The sequence below is a fragment of the Echiichthys vipera genome (genome assembly GCF_963691815.1).
Source record: "Echiichthys vipera genome assembly, chromosome: X".
Lineage (NCBI taxonomy): Eukaryota > Metazoa > Chordata > Actinopteri > Perciformes > Trachinidae > Echiichthys > Echiichthys vipera.
Window position 1 is genome coordinate 5,663,661 of NC_139825.1, and position 24,387 is coordinate 5,688,047.

At 43.4% G+C, this 24,387-nt stretch overlaps 1 protein-coding gene across 4 annotated transcripts in view; it reads left to right on the top strand.

The window, feature by feature from the left end:
* LOC310965643 (calcium-dependent secretion activator 1) overlaps window positions 1-24,387 on the top strand; it is a gene marked incomplete at both ends in the record, with an annotated part of 320,144 nt that overhangs the window by 126,039 nt on the left and 169,718 nt on the right. For all 4 annotated transcript variants that reach the window (XM_083939356.1, XM_083939353.1, XM_083939354.1 and 1 more), the window contains 2 exons: window positions 13,665-13,776; window positions 13,891-14,030. In XM_083939356.1, the coding sequence (XP_083795482.1) occupies window positions 13,665-13,776; window positions 13,891-14,030 (252 nt within the window). The remainder of the gene's footprint in view (window positions 1-13,664; window positions 13,777-13,890; window positions 14,031-24,387) is intronic.

Below are 24,387 nucleotides of genomic sequence, written 5' to 3' on the forward strand. Positions count from 1 at the left end.
CTTAAACATAAGCTGTGCAATATTAAAGGCTTTTCATTATACACAGGACTCACTTAGAATCCTAAGTGTGATATGACAGGCACTGCATTCATATTTTTTCTATAAGTCGATGATTCAGAAAACCTTAGTACACAGACATTTCCTCAACAAAGATGCCAGGCTAGATTAGATTCAATACAGCCATTAAGCTTTTACAGGTCTCTACTCATTCACTTTACTGCTTTTCCCATCAACAATATTCATCTGACTCAGTTTGACTGTAGTGAAGCTGCGTTGCTCTGAAACACCTCTGTTGGACAGATCCAGATCAGCACTCTGCTGCAACTTCTGGTTCAGCTATAAACAGCAGCTAAGCTAGTCAGATGCTAAGTGACAGAGCAATGCCCCAGATACATCATCATCTCTCACATGGCACTTTTAGTCTAGTCATTTTATGAAAGAAGGTTGAACAAATTGCAACAGAAGCAAACTCAATTGATTTTGTATCCTCAATATGACCTGAGTAAGGGAAAAAAGCCCTGAAGAATCCCAATAGAGGGAATGTTTCTAAAAAGACCCAAATATATTTTCTGTCCTTGGCTCTCGGTGAAGGCGGTCGCATCTCCCTGCTTTGCTTCTTTGTCCCGTCTCATACTTTGGGATCCTCTCTCCGCATTAGTCTCCAACTTAAATCCAACAGAAATCATGGAATTGATCAACTGGTCTCTCAATGCAATTGAAAGACTCTTCTCGACGAGAAGCTGAGGTTCGGGGGACCTGCCTGCCCTGACGGAACGTTTGCAACTGGTTACACGATAAACTTGTTGGAGCAGTGGAGGGCTGTGTACCTGGCCATACTTTCTGTGGAGGACATTGAAGTTATCTACATGCTTATTGCGTATATGTATCCGTATCCATTTACCATATGAATTATCTTTATCCGTACTCAGAGTTATTGCTGATTAGAAAACTAGAAAAAAATCTGACTGTTTAAAAAAAACAAAAAAACTCAGGCAACCAGCAGGGAGAGGGAGAGTGAGCTCTGCTGTTAAAGAGTGAGTACAAACCAAAGTTAAAAAAAAACAACCTGAAGCTGAAGAAACTTAAAAGTTAACGTAAAAGACCCGGAAGTCTGAGTGACAGAGGGAGAGACAGAGCGTGTGTGTGTGTGTGTGTGTGTAGCGAAGGGGCCGGACACTGCAGCGGAGCGGCACTGTGACAAACATATCACAGAACGCAGACACAGTCCGCTAATGAGGATTTTCATTCAATCCAAGCACGGATATTGACATGTATAACTCGTATCATACTCGTATTCGGCAAAAGTGCATTATCCGGAGGATACTCGTTTCAGCCGGGTATCCAGCTCCGCTCTAATGCGTATAGATCATATTGGTGACCAAGACAGACATTCAGAGTAGTCGTCTATTGAAATACAAATGCTCACCCTAAACATAATAATCTAATCTGCATCTCGGTAGCTACCTCGGCCAAGGTTGCTGCTGGAACAACTCCTCCAGGAGAACGCTGCTGTGTGACGCTCTGCACATCCTCCCCTCTCGTTCCTTCACGGACACCAGTTGGTTGTTGACTGTGGTTGGGGCCCAATCTAGGACGTCTCCATGGCAACTTGCTGTGTTATCGCGTTTACACTGTGGACAAAGACACTGTGGACCAAGACACTGTGGACTATAACACTGACTGAGTAGCTGGTAGAGGCGACCCTACAGGCTGATATCACACACGCATCCATGGTCACTTACATAAATATATGCAACACAACCCCCTCACCCACCCCCCATCCCATGCCTTCGCAGCTTTCACCCTCCTGGGTGACAGGCATGGTCCACAAGTGTGTCTGTGACAGCTGCTTGTCTGCGTGCGGAACCTCGCTGACCTATTTCCCTCACCAGTTATGCAAACTGTTTTGAGTTTTCTGTTTTATGTCCTGGGTTTTTTTCCAAATTCCACACTGTGCTTCCCTACGTATGTGCTAATTTTCATAGATTGTCATGAACGATGCGGGGAAACAACACAAAGGGACTGGACCCAAATGCAGACACGGACACAGGGTAAAAGTACAAACAAAAGTTTAATATTAACGACAGACAAACGAAAATAACTACAGGGAAAATAGATACACTGAGGACTAGACTGTCGAGGAAAACAGGAACGAGGAAACGACAGACGATTGGGGAACAGGACGAGGAAACAGGAATGCGGGATACTACGGAAAGAAACAAAGACAACAACGATTAATATAACAAACAACACGGAGCGCAAAACCAACGAATGAGAAACGGGAGCCAATCTGACAAAGAGTTTACCAAGGAAAGGATAATAACTGTCCGGCGCTGCATGCCCGTCAGCTCAGGGTTCTTATACTTCTTGCGGTAGTTAGCGTAACGAGCTGCAGCTGGGAAGGACAAGCCTACCTTACCCTGAACAAACAAAACAAAAAGGGGAGACACATGCAGGGAAAAACAGACAGAGGGAGACAAACTCATACAAAAAGGGAGAGAGCAGGGAACTGACAGAACCAACTCTTGACATAGATACCACAACGGATCTAAACATTGGGTATATGTGACGCACCCAAAATGTATGGTCACGCTTAATGTAATTTTATTTATATATATTTTTTATTTTTCTTGAATCCTATTCTTTTTAAAAAGTGTATACTGTGAGCCAGAATGGTCAGTCTGCTCTTGGTATAACTACCAAGCCTTTTATTACTGTCTAATGACTGCAAGAATTGTCTGTTGATTTTCTTTGGCTAAAGTAACCTTTTAGAACTTGTAAGATGTTGAACACACAGAATCCTAACTTTTTACTACCATAAAACAACCTAATAACTGAATTTCCACAACTTATGCTTTAAAGGCAAACTGATTCCTTTATTTAAGCTTTAGCAAGGGCAAAGTAGACATACACTCAACTCAGTTTTCAAGGTTTATCATCAAATCAATTTATAACTAATCAATCGAGCTGAGGCAAAATAAGTTTGATCGTATCTGAATTTGGAAGATGAGAGCATTTAGCATACTCCAATTCCTTCAGGGCTCTTCCTGTCCAGAGCCCAGAGGTTGTTCTTCGCATGGCATCCACCTCATAGACAGTGGCCAATCTGATGTAGGGTGGTAGGGTTTGTGTATTTTTGGTTCATGGAACCAGGAACCATTCCTGGTTCCTGGTTTTCTTTTAGCTTGGAAATGGTTTGAGTTGTTCCACTCCTTGGATACCCCTCTTTTCCAGCAGCACTGTATTCCGGTTTGAGTATTTGCTTTACAATGTTAGATACTCCGTATTTAGCTTTTACAGCAGGGTCTGTGGGATGATCTTGTGCTTTAATCCAAACTCTCTGTCTGACTTGCAATGAGTTTTCAGGCCTGGTTCCTTCTTCTTATCTTCGGAGCCCTGACCCACTTCCAGTGAAGTGAAGGGCCGCTGATTAGACGTTGAAGGTTGGTCAACCCCATGCCTCTCGTTTAGAGCTTTCCCTATGTCCAGAGTTTTGGTGCTCCATTCCTTTGAACTGGCATTCTTACCGATCAAATTCTTTACCAGTCCAATGGTTCTGTCTACAATCCCATTCGCTTGTGGGGTGTACGGCGGCGAGTAGATTCTCATTACTTCGTGCCACTGACACCACTGATCCGCCTGGGCATTGCAGAAATGGGTCCCATTGTCCGTTCATAAGTCCCTGGGCACTCCCAAATCACTGCAAACCTTTTCAAGCATGCTCACGATGCTATTGCTTTTAGCCTTTCGTGCAGGTGTTACAACCACTTAGTCTGACATTGAGTCTACTAGCAATATACGGTACTTCACACCCTTTTTGCCCACTACCCCTGCATATGGATCCCAATGGCATGGCGCTTTTGATGGTGAAACCTCCAACTCGCTGCCCTCTTCGACCTGCGTTGTATTGACTGCATACCAACTCCCTCCCACTGGTAGTGTGCCTACATGGCCTATATCCTCATGCACCGCCTGCACAACTCCTGCTACAGACTCTTTTGGGACCATCCCTCCTTTGGGTGTCTCTTCCCACCTCTCGATCCCGGAAAAAGATGATTTTTGTTTGCTGCACATAGCGGTCTACTTTGTTGTTTTCATGCCAATGTGCGCCTTCTTTTGCATGAGCTTTCTGATCACATTGAGCTCCATGCCGAGCCGCGTCTCGGCTATTTTTTTTTCCATAGATCAGGCCGTTCATAACCATCTTCTTCCCATATGGTTTGATCTTCCTTGAGAAGTTGTGCACAGTAGTGGCTGTCTGTAATTACCCATGCTCTTTGTATTCGTCTCTTTTCCAGTTCCAGCATTTCTTCCATGACCGCTGTAACTCCTCCTGTTTTGGTGTTGCCAGGGATTCTGCCTTTTTCGTCTGAAACTCCCCAATATCTAGCCCGGACTTGCGTGTAGATCTCGTCCACTACCCAATAGGCATTATCCAGTGTGACCCGCGCCTCTGAAGCCATTACGTTCTGGGCCTGCTGCATCCATTTGCTGCATTGTCATGCTGCTCATCATCCTGATGGAGGGGTCGATTCTCCTCCTACCATCAACCAGTTTATTTAGGGACGTGACATACCTTGAGGGTGCAATCACACTTTTAAGCCCATGCCACACCATCCACAGGGTTTTTCCCTGGTCCAGTTTTCCTCTTGTCCTCTCTAGGCGTGATTCGTCGTCCTCCGCATCCTCAATCACCATTTGCTCATGATGAGCCTGAGGGGTGTCTTTCGGATCCAGGGGCAGGCTTGTCACACCAGTCAGCCACAACCTTTTTACTATTCTCTGATACAGTGGCTAACTGTCTTATGGGCCGTACTTCCTTCAGGTCGTCTTTTATGTCTTCCCTGACATTCCAGGGACGTACCAATGTACTAATCTTTTTCAGGTCATCGTAATTCCCTTCTCGAGATTTGATGTGGTTTGCCTTTTCTGAGATCTTAGGCCCGTATTACTCCTTGCCGCTAGTTGTGGTTGATGCGGGACGTGTTTGTCATCCGAAACATCCCTTCTCACTTCAGCTTCAGTTTGTAGGGCATACTTATACGCTGTCTTTTTTTTTATCCGTCTTAACATTACATCATAGGTTATGGCCAGATAAGCTGCTCTGAAGTTATTTGTAAGTTCTTGACAGGCCACCAAGGTGGGATAAGTTGGCATCATCAGTTTGTTGGTCCATTCCCCCATTGTAGCCTTCACTTTCAGCTCTTGCATCTGGTCTGGCCTGTTCACCCATGTTGCTGGAAGGTCTTAACCAGTTTGGCCCACTTCTGGGGTGAACGCCTGCCGGTTATTGTTAGTTGTTATTGGGCCCCAGATAAGGTCACAGGCCATCCTCTCGGTGGTCCTTCGTACCCTTACTCTCTCCACTCTCCACTTCTTCTCTCCCTTGCTGTGTCCCAATTTCAGCTCTTTTGGTTCTGCGTCTGTTTGCCCTGCAACTGATGCCAAACTATCCATGTCTGAGTCTTCATCGCCGTCATTGTCGGCACTAATCTGGTCCTCGGGCGGTGATGGTGTTTTAGCAGGGTCCTCTGCTTCAGGCCTGATGCTGCTCTCCCTTTGGCTACTTCCAGGCTGGGGGCTTACCTCCCAGCCTCCTCTCTGACCACTGTTGGCATAGGTCTGTTCAGCCACCTTTTCAAACCTCGACTGCAATGTCCTTTTCCTTGGTGTGACTGGAGCAGTACTCTCTCTTTTCAGTTGCTTGGGTACAGGGGTGGACTCCCTTTTTCATTTGTGAGTGCACCCGCTCCGCTCATAACTGCGGACAGCGGGCTGTCCACGGCCTGCCTGAGAGAGTTGGGCTTTTGTAGAGCCCGTTTGCACATGTACGAGCACGAGCGTGCGCACGTGTACGAGAACAAGCACGAGGCCTACGACGGTTCTGACGTAATTTATGTGCGCCTGTTCGGACATAGAAAAAAGAAGGAGGGACCATGCGCGGACATTTAACAACAACAACAATGGCGGCGAAAGGTTCACGTTGGTGTGATGCGGAGGTGGAGTGTTTACTGCAGATTTGGTCGGATGAAAATATTCAAAAACAGTCGGACAAGACGCACAAAAACTCAGAGGTCTATGGAAAGATTTGTAAACAAAGCGACGCATCGCGATGACGTCAATCAATGCGTGTGACGTGTTACGGCGTGATGACGTATGGACAGCAAGAAGCATTGCGCGAGGCCCAGGCAGTGTGAGTACAAACGGGCCTGGGGCGCGGGGGGAGAGGGAGGGGGGACAAGTACCCTAAAGCCCGGGGTGCGGTGCGGAATTACAGTGTGAGTGCGCCCTAATTAAAGGTTGAACACCGATAAATGTAATAGTTTACTCAGTTTACTTGTGTTATATTAAATAAACAGTTATTGAGAAATTATAAAGGCACAAACAAAACACACAATAAACTAAAGCTAAAGAACAAATGTGTGTGTGTGTGTGTGAATGAGACAAAGAGGAGAGAAGGAGGAGGGGTGTGGGGCTTGGACCCCTGTAGAGGTTGTGTAAACATTTGAGTCACACAAAAGCCAGGCGGCTGAAGATCTCAGAAATTTTACATTCAGGTTATGTGTGTGTAGTCTGTTCAAATACAGCTATAGTTAACAGAGTGTTAGTGCGTGCAATAACTGTGGGAAACATTGCTAACAAACATCCTCAACTTAACTGAATCAACACAGTCACACATAATCATCATCGAACATCAGTCGTAACAAAGTTACAGTTCTGTGCTTATGTCATGTGTACGTAATGATGCCCAGTTGGTGGTTAGTTACCAGTCCATGGTAGAGATTAGTTGTGTTGCTTCGATGACAATGTCTGGTCCTTGTGAAGGAATCTGGTTGAAGAAAAGGTTCTTGTCCTTTTTTTTTGCTCTTAGACAAAAAATGTATCAGATCGCCCTTTGTTCTGCTCAGTTGGGTTGGTAACCGGTTGGTTAACCTGGCTGATGATCCTACTCCATACAGGCCATGGTGAGGGCCTAGGGACAGCTGGCAGCTGGTCCCTAGATCCAGCAGAAGAGAGTTGAGTCGCTTGAAGAGATTCCAAGAAGAGAATCCAAGAAGAGAGTGAGATGGAGGGTGTCCTCCAGTTTTATACTGAGGCCTTCTCATAATCAAACTGAAAGTTCACATTAATCTAGAAATGAACAATTATCTTTGGGATGCTGGTTGCACCTACAAGAGCTAAGGCCAAATAGGTTTGATCTTGTCTGAATTTGCATCTAAGCCTTTATGGGTGGATCCAGCCAGATGCAGCTCTCTGTACAAAGTTGCGAAGCTGCTGATTGAACTGATATCCATACGTCCCAAGGTTGAGCAGAAAAGGGTACCAAGGTAGACTGTATTATCCCAACAGTTGAGAATGGGCAGTTTCCAATGTCAATTGTATAATCCCAGTAATTGTAAATAAACATATTCCATTTTAAACGGCAGTGAAAAATTTTGTATTCCAATTCAACTTGTAAAAGTCCAATAGGTGAAAAATGGTTAATCCATTACGTATAATCTTCTGACCTGTAAAATTGTAAAATTCCAGCAGGGCGAAATTAGGTATTCCATTTAAATCATACATTCCAGCCATGTAAAATAAGATATTCGAATGTTTTATATCTCCAGCCATGGAAAGAGGAAAAAAAAAATACATTTCAATTGTATATTTCTAAATGTAAATCCAGCCATGAAAAATAATGAATTCCAATTTAATTTGTATAAGATCCCCTGGCTGAGAAATGATTAATCCGATTAATTCCAATCTGGGCGAACTTTGTTGTACTCCTTTCTCCTGGTGTGGATTTGCTCAATTTCTCTCGCTAGTTTTAATCTTCAAGCGTTGGTGTATCAGAAGGCGAAGGAAGAACCATGGACTCTCCGCAGTTCCTCAATATACAGTATACTCTCCATTTTCTACCCAAGTTACCCCACCTCCTTTTCACCACCATTAATCATGTATTGTACAGCACGTACCATATGCCATCACCTCCTGTCTGGCCCTTATCTGGAACCGCTTGCCTCAGTCCCTCTTTCTGCACAGCATCTCTTGATCACCAGTTCCTCTTTTTGTAAGGAGCTGCTTGCCTCAGCTTGCCTCAGGGGAAGCTTAGTTCCTCCTTCCCCATACCACCTAGTGTGAGAACTTCTCTATTTTTCAGCTCTCAGCCTACTCATTTCCGCTTGCACACAGACTGTGGTTAATTGTGAGTTAGTTACACTTTATGAATGCATTCAACTGGTTGATTAAACATGTTAACACTTAGATAACAGAAATATAGTAAGACAGCAGGTTACAATCATATCAACTCTTGATGTTGCTATAAACGCCATTACTTCCCAGGTTTGTTATTGTCCTCTTTCAGGGCTCAGAGGTCTCAATACTGTGATAAATCAATTTTATATAGTGGGCTTCTCTGAGTTTAAGGTGTGTAAATCCTTGGTTTCTGTATGTTGATTCACTTAACAATTAACTAACATTGAAGCTGTGAATAACTGCTGGAGGAGTTGTGGAGAGGGGTCACATGAGGTGACATTTGGGGTTGGAAGAAAAATGGTTAACATCTGGGGCCCGTTTCACAAAGCAGGTTTAGTGAAAACTCTGAGTCTGTTAACCCTGAAATGAGGGAAACTCTGAGTTTTCCGTTTCACAAAGGGAGGTAACTCAAACCAGAGACAGAGGGGTAACTCTAGCCTGTTTCACAAAGAGAGGTAACTTAACCTCTAGGTCAGTTACCATGGTAACATGCTCTCTGAAACTAACCTGGTCGGGACCAGGTTAGTTTCAGAAAACCTTGAGTTTCTCTCTGTCTCCGCTCTCTTTAAGCCACACACGGTGTTTGATTTCCTCATTCATTCAGTCAGCGGGCGAATTTTGGCGTAGTATAGTTCTGTCGTCTGTTTTTTCAGAAAATCATTGCAAAAATCAGACATTAGAAGTAGGTGGCAACTATTTCACTACCATGGCCTGTCCTTTTGATAACGATCCAGTGGATGAAGGTGCAGCATTACTGCACAGATAATTAAATATTCGTCGGGAGATGATTATCAGACGTCCTTAATATACTGCAGCCATAATTACAAAATAAATGAAATGGATCTTTTGAGCAAGTTGAATGTATTTGACGTTTCCTAAATATAATCCCAGCTTTTCTTGCAATTCATAGGTTCAAAAGTGTGTGCTTTTAATCGGGTTACCGGTATATAAACTACTCCTATATAGCCTTGTGATCCAGAATATCATCTATAATGCGAGGGGGTGCATTTCACGGCAGGGGCTGAATACGGCACAACACCGTTTCATGTCACAGTCCATCATTTACATACACAGCCTTATCCGTTCTTACATTTCCAACATTAACAACCAAAGTCATGCTCTCACATCCCAGCAGATATTGTGTGTTGCGCTGCATTTTTTTTGCAAATGGGAGTTTTTTATACAATATATAAAACAGCCACAGCCACTACGTTTAAACTTACGCACTGACCCGAGCAGCAATGTTCTCCCACGCCGTCTCCCTCTCTTTTGCTGCAGCAGCTGTGTTACACTTTCGGCGAAAACATGCTCAAACTCTCCGTATGAGCGCATTAATATTTACAGTTCCAGTTGTAGCGTAGCGCTCCGCTTCCCCGTTGCTATCGTGACTTGTCGAATCAGGGCTCCATTGATGCTGTCTTTTTTTACTTGGGGTGCACGCGCTTAACTCCAGGTCAAACTACTCTGAGTTGATCAACCTAACGCAAATCTGCTGTTCTGGAACTGAAAACTCAGAGTTTCCTATCTCAGAGTAGATCAACTCAGAGTTCAGGGTTAGACTCAGAGTTTTTTGAACCTGCTTTGTGAAACGGATCCCTGATGGGGTCATAAACATTGGGTAGTGTGTTTGTTGTCATTGTTACTTTGATGTTCTTGTGTTTGTTAGGTGTTTTGATGTGACTGTATATATGCCAAAGCTATCTGGATAAAGGCAGAGAACATTTCGACCACGATTGATGGTAGCATCTCTCCTATATGCATGCAGCTTAGTAAAGACATGATTTGAGAAACACTGAGGACTCTAGAGAATTTCTTTCACAATTTGGCGAAGAGGATGGGATGGATGCTCTGCTGATCAGGCCTGAGTCCTGACTCAAGGTTACAATCGGTAAGGATAGTTCCGCTCCACCAAGGAGGAAAGGATTCCACCTGATGTCAGGAATGGTGCTGGACAGCGGACGCTCCATCTATTTTAAACTTGAGTACGTTTTTTTTTAAATCACATATTGTGTAAAGGTCCGATGATTCCTTTTTGGGTACAGTGTCTGTCTTCATTTTCCTGTGTGGTTTTGAAGACAAGCTTAATTTTGCTGTGGGGTTTTGAAGCTCTGAAGAAGGTTTGAAACCTAGGTAGACAGTCCTAAATACCTGTGTGGATTGGCTGTCAAAATATTCTATAATTCCTTTGTGGTTTGAATATCAAAGTCAGATGATTCCTTTGTGGGTATCGTTACTGTTTTCATATTTCCTGTGTGCTTTTGAAGACTAGCTTAATTTTCCTGTGTGACTTTGAAGCTCAGAAAAAAAAAATTCCATAAAATCATAAAAATATGTACTTTAAGGTATATAAGTGATGTCTTAAACTAGACAGAATTGAATGATTTCTAAATCAATTATATAGAGGAGTAGACATTTTTGAGTGTAGAGATTCCCAACTACTATAAAATGGGCGTACGAATGTGGTAAAGAAAAGAAAACTTTGTGGTAACTTGTTTCAGTGTCTCAAATATCCTTTGTGGAAATTATAAGAGCGCGTTGCTCCGAACAAAATGTGTTGTATTAACCACCTGCCTGAAAAAAGTTGTCTGAAGTTAGTGATAAGATCCAACCAATTTCTCATGAGAAGATCAGGATGTGTGAAATATTTTTGTGAACAATAAGCCCATTGAAAGTAAAAGCACATCCCAGTGAGTCAATAGAAAAATGGGAAACAAAATGGTAAAGTTAAAGTTATTACAGGTCCTGCTAAATTTATAGCAAATAAATGGGTGAATTGTGGTTGAGAAGTTCCAATGAGGGGGAGGGCAGACCGGACCTGCATCTGATGTGTCAGTTTTCACAACACCAGTGACTAGGGAAAAACAGACTGAAACAAGGAAAAGCCAGCATTGCATCTCCAAAAAGTTCTCTCTCCAAACAGCATCTCCTTTTTTGACTACTTGCCTGAAAACAAGGAAACAGAGAGAATGTCCACCAGATGTTCATCTGAATTGAACACTGAAGAGCTTATCTTCAGGACATGGCAGCCAGAGTGGTGTGAACTCTGATGAGCCAACATTCGACCAGCCATTTGGTTCACTAAACGAGCAGAATGAGGCACAGAATCCTGGACAAAATGGCCTCATCAAGACAACAGCAGAAGGAGAGAAAGAAGGAGACTAGGACAAGATCCAGAGAAGTCCTGGTTGCAGGTTTCTGACTGGGGTTTTCCCAGTTCCAGTGAACAGGCCATACAGACAGCGGAGGAAGGTCAGAGCATTTGAAAATCACAAATTAGAAATTAAAGATAAAAACATCCACACTAAATGACACCGTGAACTAGGAATGAACAGGATTTTAATGTTCAACACATACATACACATGCATATACATATAGGAACATTTTTTAAGAACAAGTATTGGTGTCAATAGGGGAGGTTATGGTTTTGCAGTGAGAGTTGATCGTTAGACACACAAAAAGTTACATTTTTGATTACTATGATCAGACAAAATCTTTTTTCAATGGTATTTGAATGTTTTTTAATTTTATTGTTCCATTTTCCTGGAAAACCTGTGGAAAAACTGTCATAGTGATGGTGAAGTTTTTCAAAATATGCGTCTTGTTTTTGCAAATTGAAGCCTTAGATATTACAATAATATTAAGGATGATGATAATAATAATAATAATAATAATAATAATAATAATAATAATAATAGCAATAACAATAATAATGATAATAAGTGGGTCCTGACTGCATCCAGAAAAACTGGATGGGTTTTAAAAAAATAAATTAAAAAAATTCTATCGACATTTATGGATTATCTTGTGTTTTTGTGGAGAGCTCCCAGACCCTGTGTAAAGAAACTTGGCCAATGACTGACTTTTTAGACTGTGACTGCTGAGGCAAACAGCCTCTACCTATTTAAACTGACCCACCTGATCGAGCTCTGATTGTTTCAACATGAACTAATCTTTTTAATTTTTGCATGATGGTTGTATTGCAGCAGTTTTATGTCGATTAACAAATTCTAGCGAATTAACAGCTGACAGCTGAAGTGCTTAAGATAAGTGTGACAATGGGTACCATACCCATTGTCACACTTATCTTTTATTTCAGCCAGAAGTGCTGTACGGTCTTAATTTTTGAGCTTTTATCCTACAGCTGAAGATGGAGAACCATTCTTGGTTGGACATGTTTAACAGTGGATCAAAACCTGGGATGGGATGCATTGTTTGATACATGATTCTGTTTTTCTTTATAGATGGTTCTGCAAGGAATCCATCTAACTGCTTTACTGTGTTTGGCTATGAACTAAACTGCCAAATAACTTGTCTGCTAAGGCAACAGAGTTATTTGTATTAATCTGTGGTTTTCTTTCTAGGCGCAACAGATGATACAGTGTCATTGAGTCACCATATGCTTTAAGAGTGTCCATAACTTTCACACTCTAGGACAAACTGTGGCATTCTCACTCCTACAGGAAAACCTATTGTTCCCAGACCACCCACCCTTAACCTTTTGTCTCCAACACTTTTACCCGTTTACAGAGTTCCCACTGACTGTAACAAACTCAGTTTTCACAGAGCAATGCAATTGCAGATGATGGTGCTAAAGAAGAAAGAAATGAGATGGTGGTAAAGACTGTATCTCCGACGGTGTGTCAAGTGCTGATAACCTCTGCCACCAGAAGAACATGGAAGAGAGAAGAAAATGGCATCCATGGCATCAAATGAGGCAAAATAAAGCAAGGAAACCTATATAGTGACGGAGATGTGGTCTAAATAGATTTGGTTTGTTTTAATGTTTTATTTCTTCTTGTTGTGGGTTTTTCTTGTTATCCTTCCTTGTTATATTCTGGTAACCAACATTCTTACAAGTCCCAATGTTCCTAGATAAGAGTTACCAGATGAGACCAGGTTGATTTCTTAAAAATTATGGTTGACACTTAGTTTCAAAAGTGAGGAATGTGAGAAATCAATTTTATATAGTGTTTTTTTTTAAGGTGTGTAAATCCTTGGTTTCTGTATCTTGATTAACATAACAATAAACTAACATTCAAGCTGTGAATAAGTGTTGGGGGGATTGTGGAGAGGGGTCACATGAGGGTTGGAAATAGTGACATTTGGGGTTGGAAAACATTGATAACATCTACTGGGTAACATTGGGTAGTGTGTTTGTTGTTATTATTACTTTGATATTCTTGTGCTTTTAAGGTGTTTTGATGTGACTGTATATATGCTGAAGCTAGCTGTAGAAAGGCAGAGAACATTTCGACCGCGATTGTTGGTAGCGTCTCTCCTGTATGCATGCAGCTTAGTAAAGACATGATTTGAGAAACACTGAGGACTCTAGAGAATTTCTTTCACAATACTATGACCATTCTTGACAACCACTATTTTGGCTTAAAATGACTAGACTATTTACCTCTTGTGTTTGTGTCTGTAGTTGGGGTACCCAGGGGGACTTCACCACCACCCAGCCGTTACCTGCTGTGAAGGTGAAGCTGTTTACTGAGAGCACAGGAGTGTTGGCCCTGGAAGATAAGGAGCTGGGAAAAGTAAGAGATAAGAATATTGCCACATTTTGGTAATTTCAATTTGTACACTCTTTTTTCTGTAAACGCATATTGAATAATGCACACAAATTATTATTATTATGTGACTGTTCCCAGGTTGTGCTCCACCCGACTCCCAACAGCCCAAAGCAGTCTGAGCTCCATAAGATGACGGTGTCTAAAGGCTGTCCAGACAATGATCTCAAGATCAAACTTGCCATTCGGATGGACAAACCACAGAACATGAAGCATTGTGGGTAAGTGGCAGTGAGATAACGCATGCTGGCAGCTGCAGTAATTCTGAAATGAGATGCTCATTCTGATTCATCACATTTTCAGTTTAACACATACAATGACTTGTGTCATCATGGTTCTGAAGAACACTCAGTGTTTCAGTGTTTGTACAAACTGACAATATAAGACCCCCTATGCACAATTTGACACAAGTTATATCAAAACATGGATCAAAATCAAGCGGTCTCAGAGATATATGGTCAAATGGTAAAGCTTTTTCTTTGAGAGGCAGAAGAAAAATGTGATGAATGAGTCTCAGGTTTATACCAGCCTCTAGGCCAAAGTACCAAATATATGTCATCAGAGTGTTATTGCCTGGGGTTATCAACCACAGAGGGGGTTAAATCCGTCATGGTTTATGTGAGTTAGTCTTATGTTGGTTGGGTCACAATAAATCAGTCAAACAGAAACAAGTTTGTCTGTGAAGCATTGACACCTTTAGGTCCTAAAAGACTGTGTCAAAAGCTTTGGATAAGTCTAAAAGTAATGCAGCACAATGCTCTTTCTCATCATTTGCATTTATAATATCATTTAAAACCTTTATTGAAGCAGTGACAGTACTGTGTTTTTTTCTAAAACCATCTTGTAAGTCATTTAGAATGCCATTACTCGATAAAAACTCCTTTAATTGATTACTAATAAGTCCTTCCAAAACCTTAGCAAGCACTGAGAGTTTAGATATAGGTCTGTAACTGTTAGGGTTTGTTGGTTTACCACCTTTCAGAAGTGGGTTACTTGTGCAGACTTCCAGACTTTAGGTATTTTACCACTTACTATGGTCAGGTTAAAAATATGTGTCAATGGTTCTGCTACAATCGGAGCAGCGAGATGTAACAAATGAGAATCTAATACACCAGCAGGTTTCTTAGTGTTTATCCATTTTAGAGCCTCCTGTACCTCGCTTATTTCAGAAGGAGCAAAATTAAAGTCAAGATGCATCTTTTGTTCATTGGTTGAAGAGTTTAGAACTGTTTTTAGTGGCATTTCCTTTTCAAACAACAACCCAGAGACGATAAAATGCCAATTTAGAGCAGTTAGCATGTTTGTTTTGTCCGTAATAATTTCATTTTCTAACTTTATTGCCTGTGGAAACACATTGGTTCTCATGCCAGAAGACATAGACTTAAAAACTTTCCAAAACTTAGAAGGATTATTTATGTCAGACATTTCCTTGGTATAAAAGTCAGATTTAGCTTTACGATTTCAGGAAATACTTCTATTCCTCGAGTGCCGAAAATGTGTCCAATCTGATGGACTTTTAGACTTTCCTGCAGTTGCCCATGCAAGGTTTCGCTCATTAATTTTGTCCGAAAGTTCATCAGTGAACCACAGATTGTCACGACCTTTGACCTTGTGTTTTCTGAGAGGAGCATGCTTATTGGTAATATCCACAAAAAGTGATTTAAAATAAGACAAGGCAATTTCAGGGTCTGGCAACTATTTTTGCCCAGTCACATAAATAAAGATCATGCAAGAATGCTTGCTCATTAAAATAAATAAAGTTATAATGCTTTAATGAGGACAATGTATCTTTTGATGCTGATGGAGGTCTGTAACATCCTACTATTGTCATAGCACAACCTTTAATAAATTCAACCTTTAACACAAGCAATTCATATTGTTTAAGGACTGACTTTGAAATAAGAACTGATGTATGAAATGTTTTCTTTGTATACATCGCTACTCCTCCACCTTTGGCCCAGCGATCTGTACGAAAGATGTTATATCCATCCGAATTAATATGATTATCCATAATAGATTTACTCAACCATGTCTCTGATAGAACCATAACATCAACATTTGTTGAATTTGCCCATATTTTAACCATATCCAATTTTGGCAAAAGGCTTCTCACATTCATATGCATAAAACCAATACCAGATCTGTTTAAAAAGTCAATGGGTGTCTGTAAACACAATGTGGCAACTATTTGTACTTTTTGTAATATCAGATCTCTTTAAGAAAGCAGGCCAAGAGATTTCTGATGGAAGACAATAATTGTTTAACAGAAGGAGGCTTAAAAGGTACTTAAAATTTGCATGCTGAAAAGTAGAGCTAATACACGATACTATAGACCTCCTGAAAGCCTATTAAACCCTGTGCGTTAGTCACCTTTGATTTGTCAAACAAATAAACTTTTTGTAACGATAAACTCTTCATATTATCCGCATTTTCTGCATATCCCTTATGTTCACAGAAAGGTAACAGCCGGACCAGGAATGCAAACTTTTGCAAAAATTGTGCTACCTAGGAGTAGCCGGCAGTTAATGCTAATGGAGATGTTAGCAGAACAGGGCCTTGCAGCAACAGGAGGGCGGCAGGGCAGCAAGGCCGCCGAGAGTGGAGACGATAGCAGAGTAAGGCCTGGTAGCACTACCAGGGCTGTTAAGAGTGGAGATGTTAGCAGAGCAGGGCCTGGTAGCACCACCAGGGCTTTTGAGAGTGGAGATGTTAACAGAGCAGGGCTTTGCAGCACCAGCAGGGCAGTAAGGCCGCCACGATTGCAGACGTTAGCAGAGCAAGGCCTGGTAGCACCACCAGGGCTGTTGAGAGTATAGATGTTAGCAGAGCAGGGCCTGGTGGCACCACCAAAGCAGCAGGGCTGTTGATTGTAATCAGGGCCCAGGTAGATTGCTGTCCAACCTGTCTTGGTTTCAGTTTTTCAATGCCCAGATAATGTCCAAGTTGTCTGTAATCAGCTAAAAGTAAAAATAATCCATCCAAATTAATCCAGTGTGCTCACTTTAAAAAGCAAGAACTGACTCCAAAGATGAACAAAGACGCAAAAAGACAGAGAGACAAACACACATGCAACCTAACATGCCGCCATCTTGGATTGAGAAGATGTTTCTTTTCGTGTTGTTTTTATCAATGCCTTCCACCAGGACACGCTGTCTTTGTTTACTCCGGAGAACAGCTGATCGAGTTAATGCTGGCTGGCATAGCGGCCAGACCAGCTGATATTCCACCCGAACTCTGGAGAAAAACACGCCGGGGACGCAGAGGTGGGAAGCAACGTCGGGCTATAGAGGAGGGTCGAGATTGGACAGGCTTATGGAGAGGAGAAGATTTAAGCCGTGTCTCCCCTCTGTTGTTATGGGAAATGTACGGTCTCTGTACAACTAAATGGATGAACTGACGGCGCTAACCCGGAGCCACCCGGAGTACCGTGAGTGCAGTCTGATGTGTTTCACAGAGACATGGCTGCACAGGGACATCACAGACCAGAACGTCTCTGTGGATGGCTTCCGCCCCATTCAGGCTGACCAGTACTGCACAGAGAGCGGTAAGACTAAAGGAGGGGGGCTTGCCGTTCTAGTAAAAAGCAAATGGTGTATTCCTGGTCATATCACCATTAAAGAACAGCTCTGTAGCCTGCATGTTGAACTGCTGGCCGTTGGGCTCCGTCCATACCGTCTGCCTAGAGAGATTCCACATGTCATCACCGTTGTTCTGTACATCCCTCCCTCTGCAAACCTGACATCTGCCTGCAGCATCATACACACCACTATCTCCAGACTCCAGACTCAACACCCCAGTGCCGTCATCATCATGTCAGGAGAATTTAATAGATCTTCCAACAGTACCTGAGTTGTCCTACCAGAGAGGAGAGAACTCTGAGAGACCTGATGTATGCTAACATGAAGGATGCATGCATCTCCTCTTCTCTCCCTCCTCTGCGCAGCTCAGATCGTAACCTGGTTCACCTCAAACCCTGTTATGTGCCTCTGGTGAAGAGGAAGCCTTCGACCACAAGGACTGTAAGGAGGTGTTATGAGGAGGCTTATGAGACACCGCAGGGCTGCTTTGAAGTGACTTAGTGGCCTGGGCTTTGTGAGCCGCACAGGGAGGACATCGATGGGCTCACTGAGTGCATCACAGACTACATTAATTGTTGTGTGGACTGCAATGTCCCATCTCCGACTGTAACCTGCTACACCAATAATAAACCTTGGACCAAGGACATTTAGGCCATCCTTAATAGAATATAATTGAAATACTTTATTGATCCCAAGCTGGGAATTTTGCAGTGCAACAGCTGTCACATGCTGGGGGAGAGGAGGATGCTGTCCAGGCTCCGGTCTATCCTGAACAATGTCTCCCACCCTCTCTACGACACACTGGCCCAGCAGAGGAGCACCTTCAGCAGAAGACTCCTCCCACCCAGATGCACCACAGAACTTTCCTGCCTGTGGTCATTAAACTATACAATGCATCCCTTGGAGAGTCTGTCATCCCCTCTCTGTAATACAGACTCAATCATAAACTGTTCTTTGGACGTTATTACAGTACTTTTGATCTCTATATACTGTACATTACAATTTTAATTTTGATATTTTATATATATATATATATATATATAACAAAACAAAAACAGTTTCCCCCTGGGATAATATACGTATTTCTGGTTCTGATTCTGATATAATTGCCTATGACCATGAGGTGTTTCTGAGTGGTTTCCAGCCCATCCAAGGATGGTTTTCCTTTTACCTTCCACTTTACTCTCCATTCCTCAACCCCACAGAGGAGTTATTTTCCTTTGGTGTATCATCACCAGCCTCATGACAAGATGTTCCTCTGGACTTAAGTGCAGAGGATTGTCATGGATAGATCAGGCATGCAGGTGGGTTATAAGAGATGGCAGAAGGTGAGCTGATGATGAGAACTTGTTGCCACTTGCAAAAAACAGGGTGGATTTATATTTCTGTAGCTGTAGCGTGTGTATAATGAATATGTATAGTTACGGCCCAGGCATCGACTAAGTCGGCAAGGACCCTTTTGTAATTGGAATGATTATTATTATAATTATTATTATTAGGGCCCAAGCACCGACTACGTCGGCCGAGGACCCTATTGCAATTAGAATGATTATTATTATTATTATTATTATTATTATTATTATTATTATTATTATTATTATTATCTCATCTCATCTTCATCCGCTTATGCGGGGTCGGGTCGCGGGGGCAGCAGCTTTAGCAGGGGACCCCAAACTTCCCTTTCCCGGGCCACATTAACCAGCTCTAACTGGGGGATCCCGAGGCATTCCCAGGCCATATAGATATAATCTCTCCACCTAGTCCATGGTTTTCCCCGAGGCCTCCTCCCAGTTGGTCGTGCCTAGAACACCTCCCTAGGGAGGCGCCCAGGGGGCATCCTTACTAGATGCCCAAACCACCTCAACTGGCTCCTTTCAACGCAAAGGAGCAGCGGCTCTACTCCGAGTTCCTCACAGATGGCTGAACTTCTCACCCTATCTCTAAGGGAGACTCCAGCCACCCTCCTGAGAAAACCCATTTCGGCCGCTTGTACCCGCGACCTCGTTCTTTCGGTCATGACCCAGCTTTCATGACCATAGGTGAGGGTAGGAACGAAGATTGACCGGTAGATCGAGAGCTTTGCCTTCCGGCTCAGCTCTCTTTTCGTCACAACGGTGCGGTAGAGCGACTGCAACACCGCCCCTGCTGCTCTGATTCTCTGGCCAAACTCACGCTCCATCGTCCCCTCACTCGTGAACATGATCCCGAGGTACTTGAACTCCTTCACTTTGGGTAAGGACTCATTCCCTACCTGGAGTAAGCAATCAACCGGTTTCCTGCTGAGAGCCATGGCCTCAGATTTAGAGGTGCTGATCCTCATCCCAGCCGTTTCACACTCGGCTGCGAACTGATCCAGTGAGTGCTGAAGGACCACATCATCTGCGAAAAGCAGAGACGAAATCCTCAGCCCACCGAACTGCAACCCCTCCCTACCACGACTACGCCTCGATATCCTGTCCATGAAAATCACGAACAGGATTGATGACAAAGCGCACCCCTGGCGGAGGCCAACCCCCACCGGGAACAAATACGACTTACTGCAGAGGATCCGGACCCAGCTCTCGCTTTGGGTGTACAGAGATTGGATGGCCCACAGAAGTGACCCCCTCACCCCATTCTCCCACAGCACCTCCCACAGTATCTCCCGAGGAACCCGGTCATATGCCTTCTCCAGATCCACAAAACACATGTAGCCTGGATGAGCATACTCCCAGGCCCCCTCCAGGATCCTAGCGAGAATGAAGAGCTGGTCCGTTGTTCCACGTCCAGGACGGAATCCGCATTGTTCCTCTTCAATCTGAGGTTCGAATATAGCATGAACCCTCCTTTCCAGCACCTTGGAGTAGACTTTACCAGGGAGGCTGAGTAGTGTGATACCCCTGTAATTGGCACACACCCTCTGGTCCCTTTTTTTAAAAAGATGAACCACCACCCCGGTCTGCCACTCCCATGGCACTGTCCCAGACTTCCACGCAATGTTGAAGAGGCATGTCAACCAAGACAACCCCTCCAAATCCAAAGCTTTCAGCATTTCTGGACGGATCTCATCAACCCCTGGGGCTTTGCCACTGTGGAGTCGTTTGACTACCTTAGTGACTTCCGGATATTGACAATGATTCCCCATCAGCCTCCAGCTCTGCCTGTACAAAAGAAGGGGTGTTAGTCGGATTAAGGAGTTCCTCAAAGTGCTCCTTTCACCGCCCGATTACCTCATCGGCTGAGGTCACCAGCGTCCCGTCTTTACTGTAAACAGCTTGGACAGTTCCCCATTTCCCCCTCCTGAGATGTCGAATGGTTTTCCAGAAGCACCTTGGTGCCGCCCGAAAGTCCTTCTCCATGACTTCTCCGAACTCCTCCCACACCCGCTGCTTTGCCTCTGACACAGCAGAGGCTGCAGCCCTTCTGGCCCGTCGGTACCTTGCAACTGCCTCCGGAGTCTTCTGGGATAGCATATCCCGGTAGGCCTCCTTCTTCAGTCGGACAGCTTCCCTGACCACCGGTGTCCACCACGGTGTTCGAGGGTTACCGCCCCTTGAGGCACCGCTGCAGCTTCAGCAATGGAAGCTTTGAACATTGCCAACTCCGGTTCAATGCCCCCAACCTCCACAGGGATGCCAGAAAAGCTCCGCCAGAGGTGTGAGTTGAAGATCTCTCGGACAGGGGCCTCCTCCAGACGTTCCCAGTCCACCCGCACAAGCTCCGGCTCCTTCCCCGACAGAGAGGTGACATTCCACGTCCCAAGAGCCAGCTTCTGCTGCCCTTGTCTGGTCCGTCGAGGCCCCTCACCTTCACTGCCACCCGTGCACCAGCGCACCCGACCCAAGTGGTTCCTCCTGCGAGTGGTGGGCCCACAGGATGGAGAGGAGGGAGGTGCCACGCCACTTTTTCGGGCTGTGCCCGGCCGGGCTCCGTGGCAAACCCGGCCACCAGGCGCTCGCCGGCGAGCCCTCCATCTGGGCCTGGCTCCAGACGGGGCCCCGGGCTTCCTCCGGGCAGGGTCTCTCTTCCTCTTCCTTGTTTGTCCATTGAGTCTTTGTGAACCATTCTTAGTCGAGCCCCTCGCCTGAGACCACTTTGCCATGGGAGACCCTACCAGGTGCACTAGGCTTCAGACAACACAGCCCTCAGGTTCACAGGGACACACAAACCTCTCCACCACGATAAGGTGATGGTTCCCGGAGAAGTATTATTATTATTATTATTATTATTATTATTATTATTTTTCCTCATCTTAAATCACATTTTTGAGGGCCTAAACATGTATAACATTTTGTTTCACCTTGCAAACTGATCAGAAGTGGTTAAAAATTTGATATTTTATGGGTCTGGCAAATTAGCTCGAAAGCGCCCTCTTGAATATTGCCAAAATCGAGCGCCTCAATGCACTTTCACCTACATGTATGAAAATTGGTAGGCATGTGTAGAATGCAGAGACACACAAAATATCCTACACAACAGGAAGTCCGCCATTTTGATTTAAACATGTCATTTTTGTTAATTTTTCGACACTTTTCAAAACTAACTCGTCCTAGAGATTTCAACGGAATGACTTCAAAGCTGGTCTGTACACCTTCAGGACATGGCCGACGCTAAATTGAGGAGCAAACCCGTTTTCATCAATTAGCCTGGCCGTGACGGGCCCTCAAATTTCGCCCTCACGCCATGAACCAGGAAAGTTGTCTTTAACACTTTAAAATCATGACAATAAATTGTTCAATCTGTTTCAAACTTCCCAGGCATGATTTGACTCTAGGTCCAAACACATCTATGAGACAATATTTACGTATAGTCATAGCGCCTCCTGCTGGTAACAGGAAATTACATGTTTTATACTTTGATGTCCTCTGCCTGACTGGGTCACTACATCCTCCTCAAAAGTGGTGATGAGAGCCTTTAGACGTGAATGATGCTTCATTTTGAACATGGGACGATAACAGCACAGCTGTGGTGGCACAGCTAATTTTGATTAAACTGCATGACAGAATACACTGCTAAAACTGCACATTAACATGTCCACGTTTACATAAAAAGGGTCATTTAAATTGTATTAACTTAAATTGAGATTATTGCAGGGACTGATTTAAAAAGGTCCGAGATGTATATAAATAAAAAATCAAACAATCAGACCTTGTGCTCCTTGCCTCCTCGATGGATCTCACTATATTCTTTTGAAGCTCGCAAAGAGATTGCAAGAGGTTCTATTGCCAGTGCAAAAAGCAGCGGAGATAGGGGACATCCCGGCCTAGTGGGATGTACTGAAGTATGATTATCCATACGCCACGTTTTAGCTGAATATCTACAGGGAAGGTTTAGTTGCAATCTTAGTGGAGCATGGTCTGATAAAACAATGGCTTGATTATCTATAGATTTTACTAGTGCAAGTAGTTTCGAGTATATAAAAAAGTAGTCAATCCTGGAGAAGGATTTGTGTGGCTGAGGGAAAAATTTATATTTCTTTTGGCCCTGGTTCATATATCTCCATGCATCTATTACATTAACTGACCAAAGTTGGGTGCATAAACATTTGCTTGAAATATTGGTGTGTTTCCCAGTAACTATTATGTATCTGCCATTTGAGTCAGACATATCTGATGTAATTAAGGGAATATTTTTATCAATTATAATAGCAGTCCCACGCGATTTGGAATTAAAGCTAGAGTGAAACACATGTCCCACCCAGTCTCTATGTAAATGTTTATGTGCGTGTTTTTTGAGATGCGTTTCTTGTAAGAAGGCAATACGAGCTCCCAATCTCTGCAGATGTGCTAGTACATTACCACGTTTCACAGCTCCATTCACCCCTTTGCAGTTCCAGGTAATTAGCCTCACCATAACTTCCTAATCATTCATGAAGGATCTCTTTGGGTTCTTATCAATGGTCTAATCTGGAAAAAATTATGATGGCAACATAGATGATCTTGCATCCATACAGAGGAAAGAGAGAAAGAAAAAACCACAAAAGCAAACTAGCAAAAAACCACAAGACATGTGCGTATTGTGACTTCTAACAGTCTCACATCATCTAAACTTCCGAACTTTACATCCACCCAACCTACCCCCCGACCCTTCCAAAACAAGTGGTGAGGGAAACAATAGCTTTAATAAAGTCCAAAGGCACCTTGCCATTTAACACACCTCAAAAAAACAAAGACTTGGTCTCTAAACTCCATTTAACCATGTCTCTGTTTTTAAACCTCCAAAATCTAGTATTTGTCGTGCTTAACACAAAAGAGGAGCAAATAATAGTAACAAAAAATAGATCTGTAAGTGAAGTGACTCAATTATCTCTCATATTACCTTATAATTTATGTCATTAGTTGTCCGCCTTGTTTAATAATATAAGGTCAAGAATGTATACATCCACAGCCTAAGCATAATGAGGACACACAGTGATGGACAGTTGATAAGAGAGATGGATGAAGGGAAAATTATCAATAAATCAAATACAAAACCAGATACTTTGAGTATTTCCATATAAATCCTGAGTCATTCTTGAGGCAATCTTCTGGTTGTAGAAATCCTCAGCAGCTTTTGGGAAGTCAAAGGAGTGTCAAATCCCATTCAAACTGACAGTGAGCCTGGCTGGGTAGAACAAGCTCTACCTGACGTTGGCCTCCCGGAGCTTTCTCTTCACTGTGTTGAAAGCGGCGCGCTGACCTCCGGGCTCTTGTCTGGGATGATGTACACCTGGTCTCCTTTGTATGTCAGTTGCCCTTTAGCTTTGCCCAGATCCAGTATCTTCTGTCCGTCTATGCCCAAAATACATCCCGCTGGTTCAGAGACAGAAAGCGAGAAAGATCACCGTGAAAAAGTTGACAAGTTACACGATTGAGAGACTGCAGGACACATTTGAAAAGTCGGAGTGGGCGGTGTTTGAGAACACTGCAACGGTCATTAATTAATTCACTGAGTCTTTTAGCAGACATTCATTTTTGTACTGATGTGGTAGCCCCAGAGAAACGGGTCAAAGTGTATGCAAACTGCAAACCCTGGATGAATG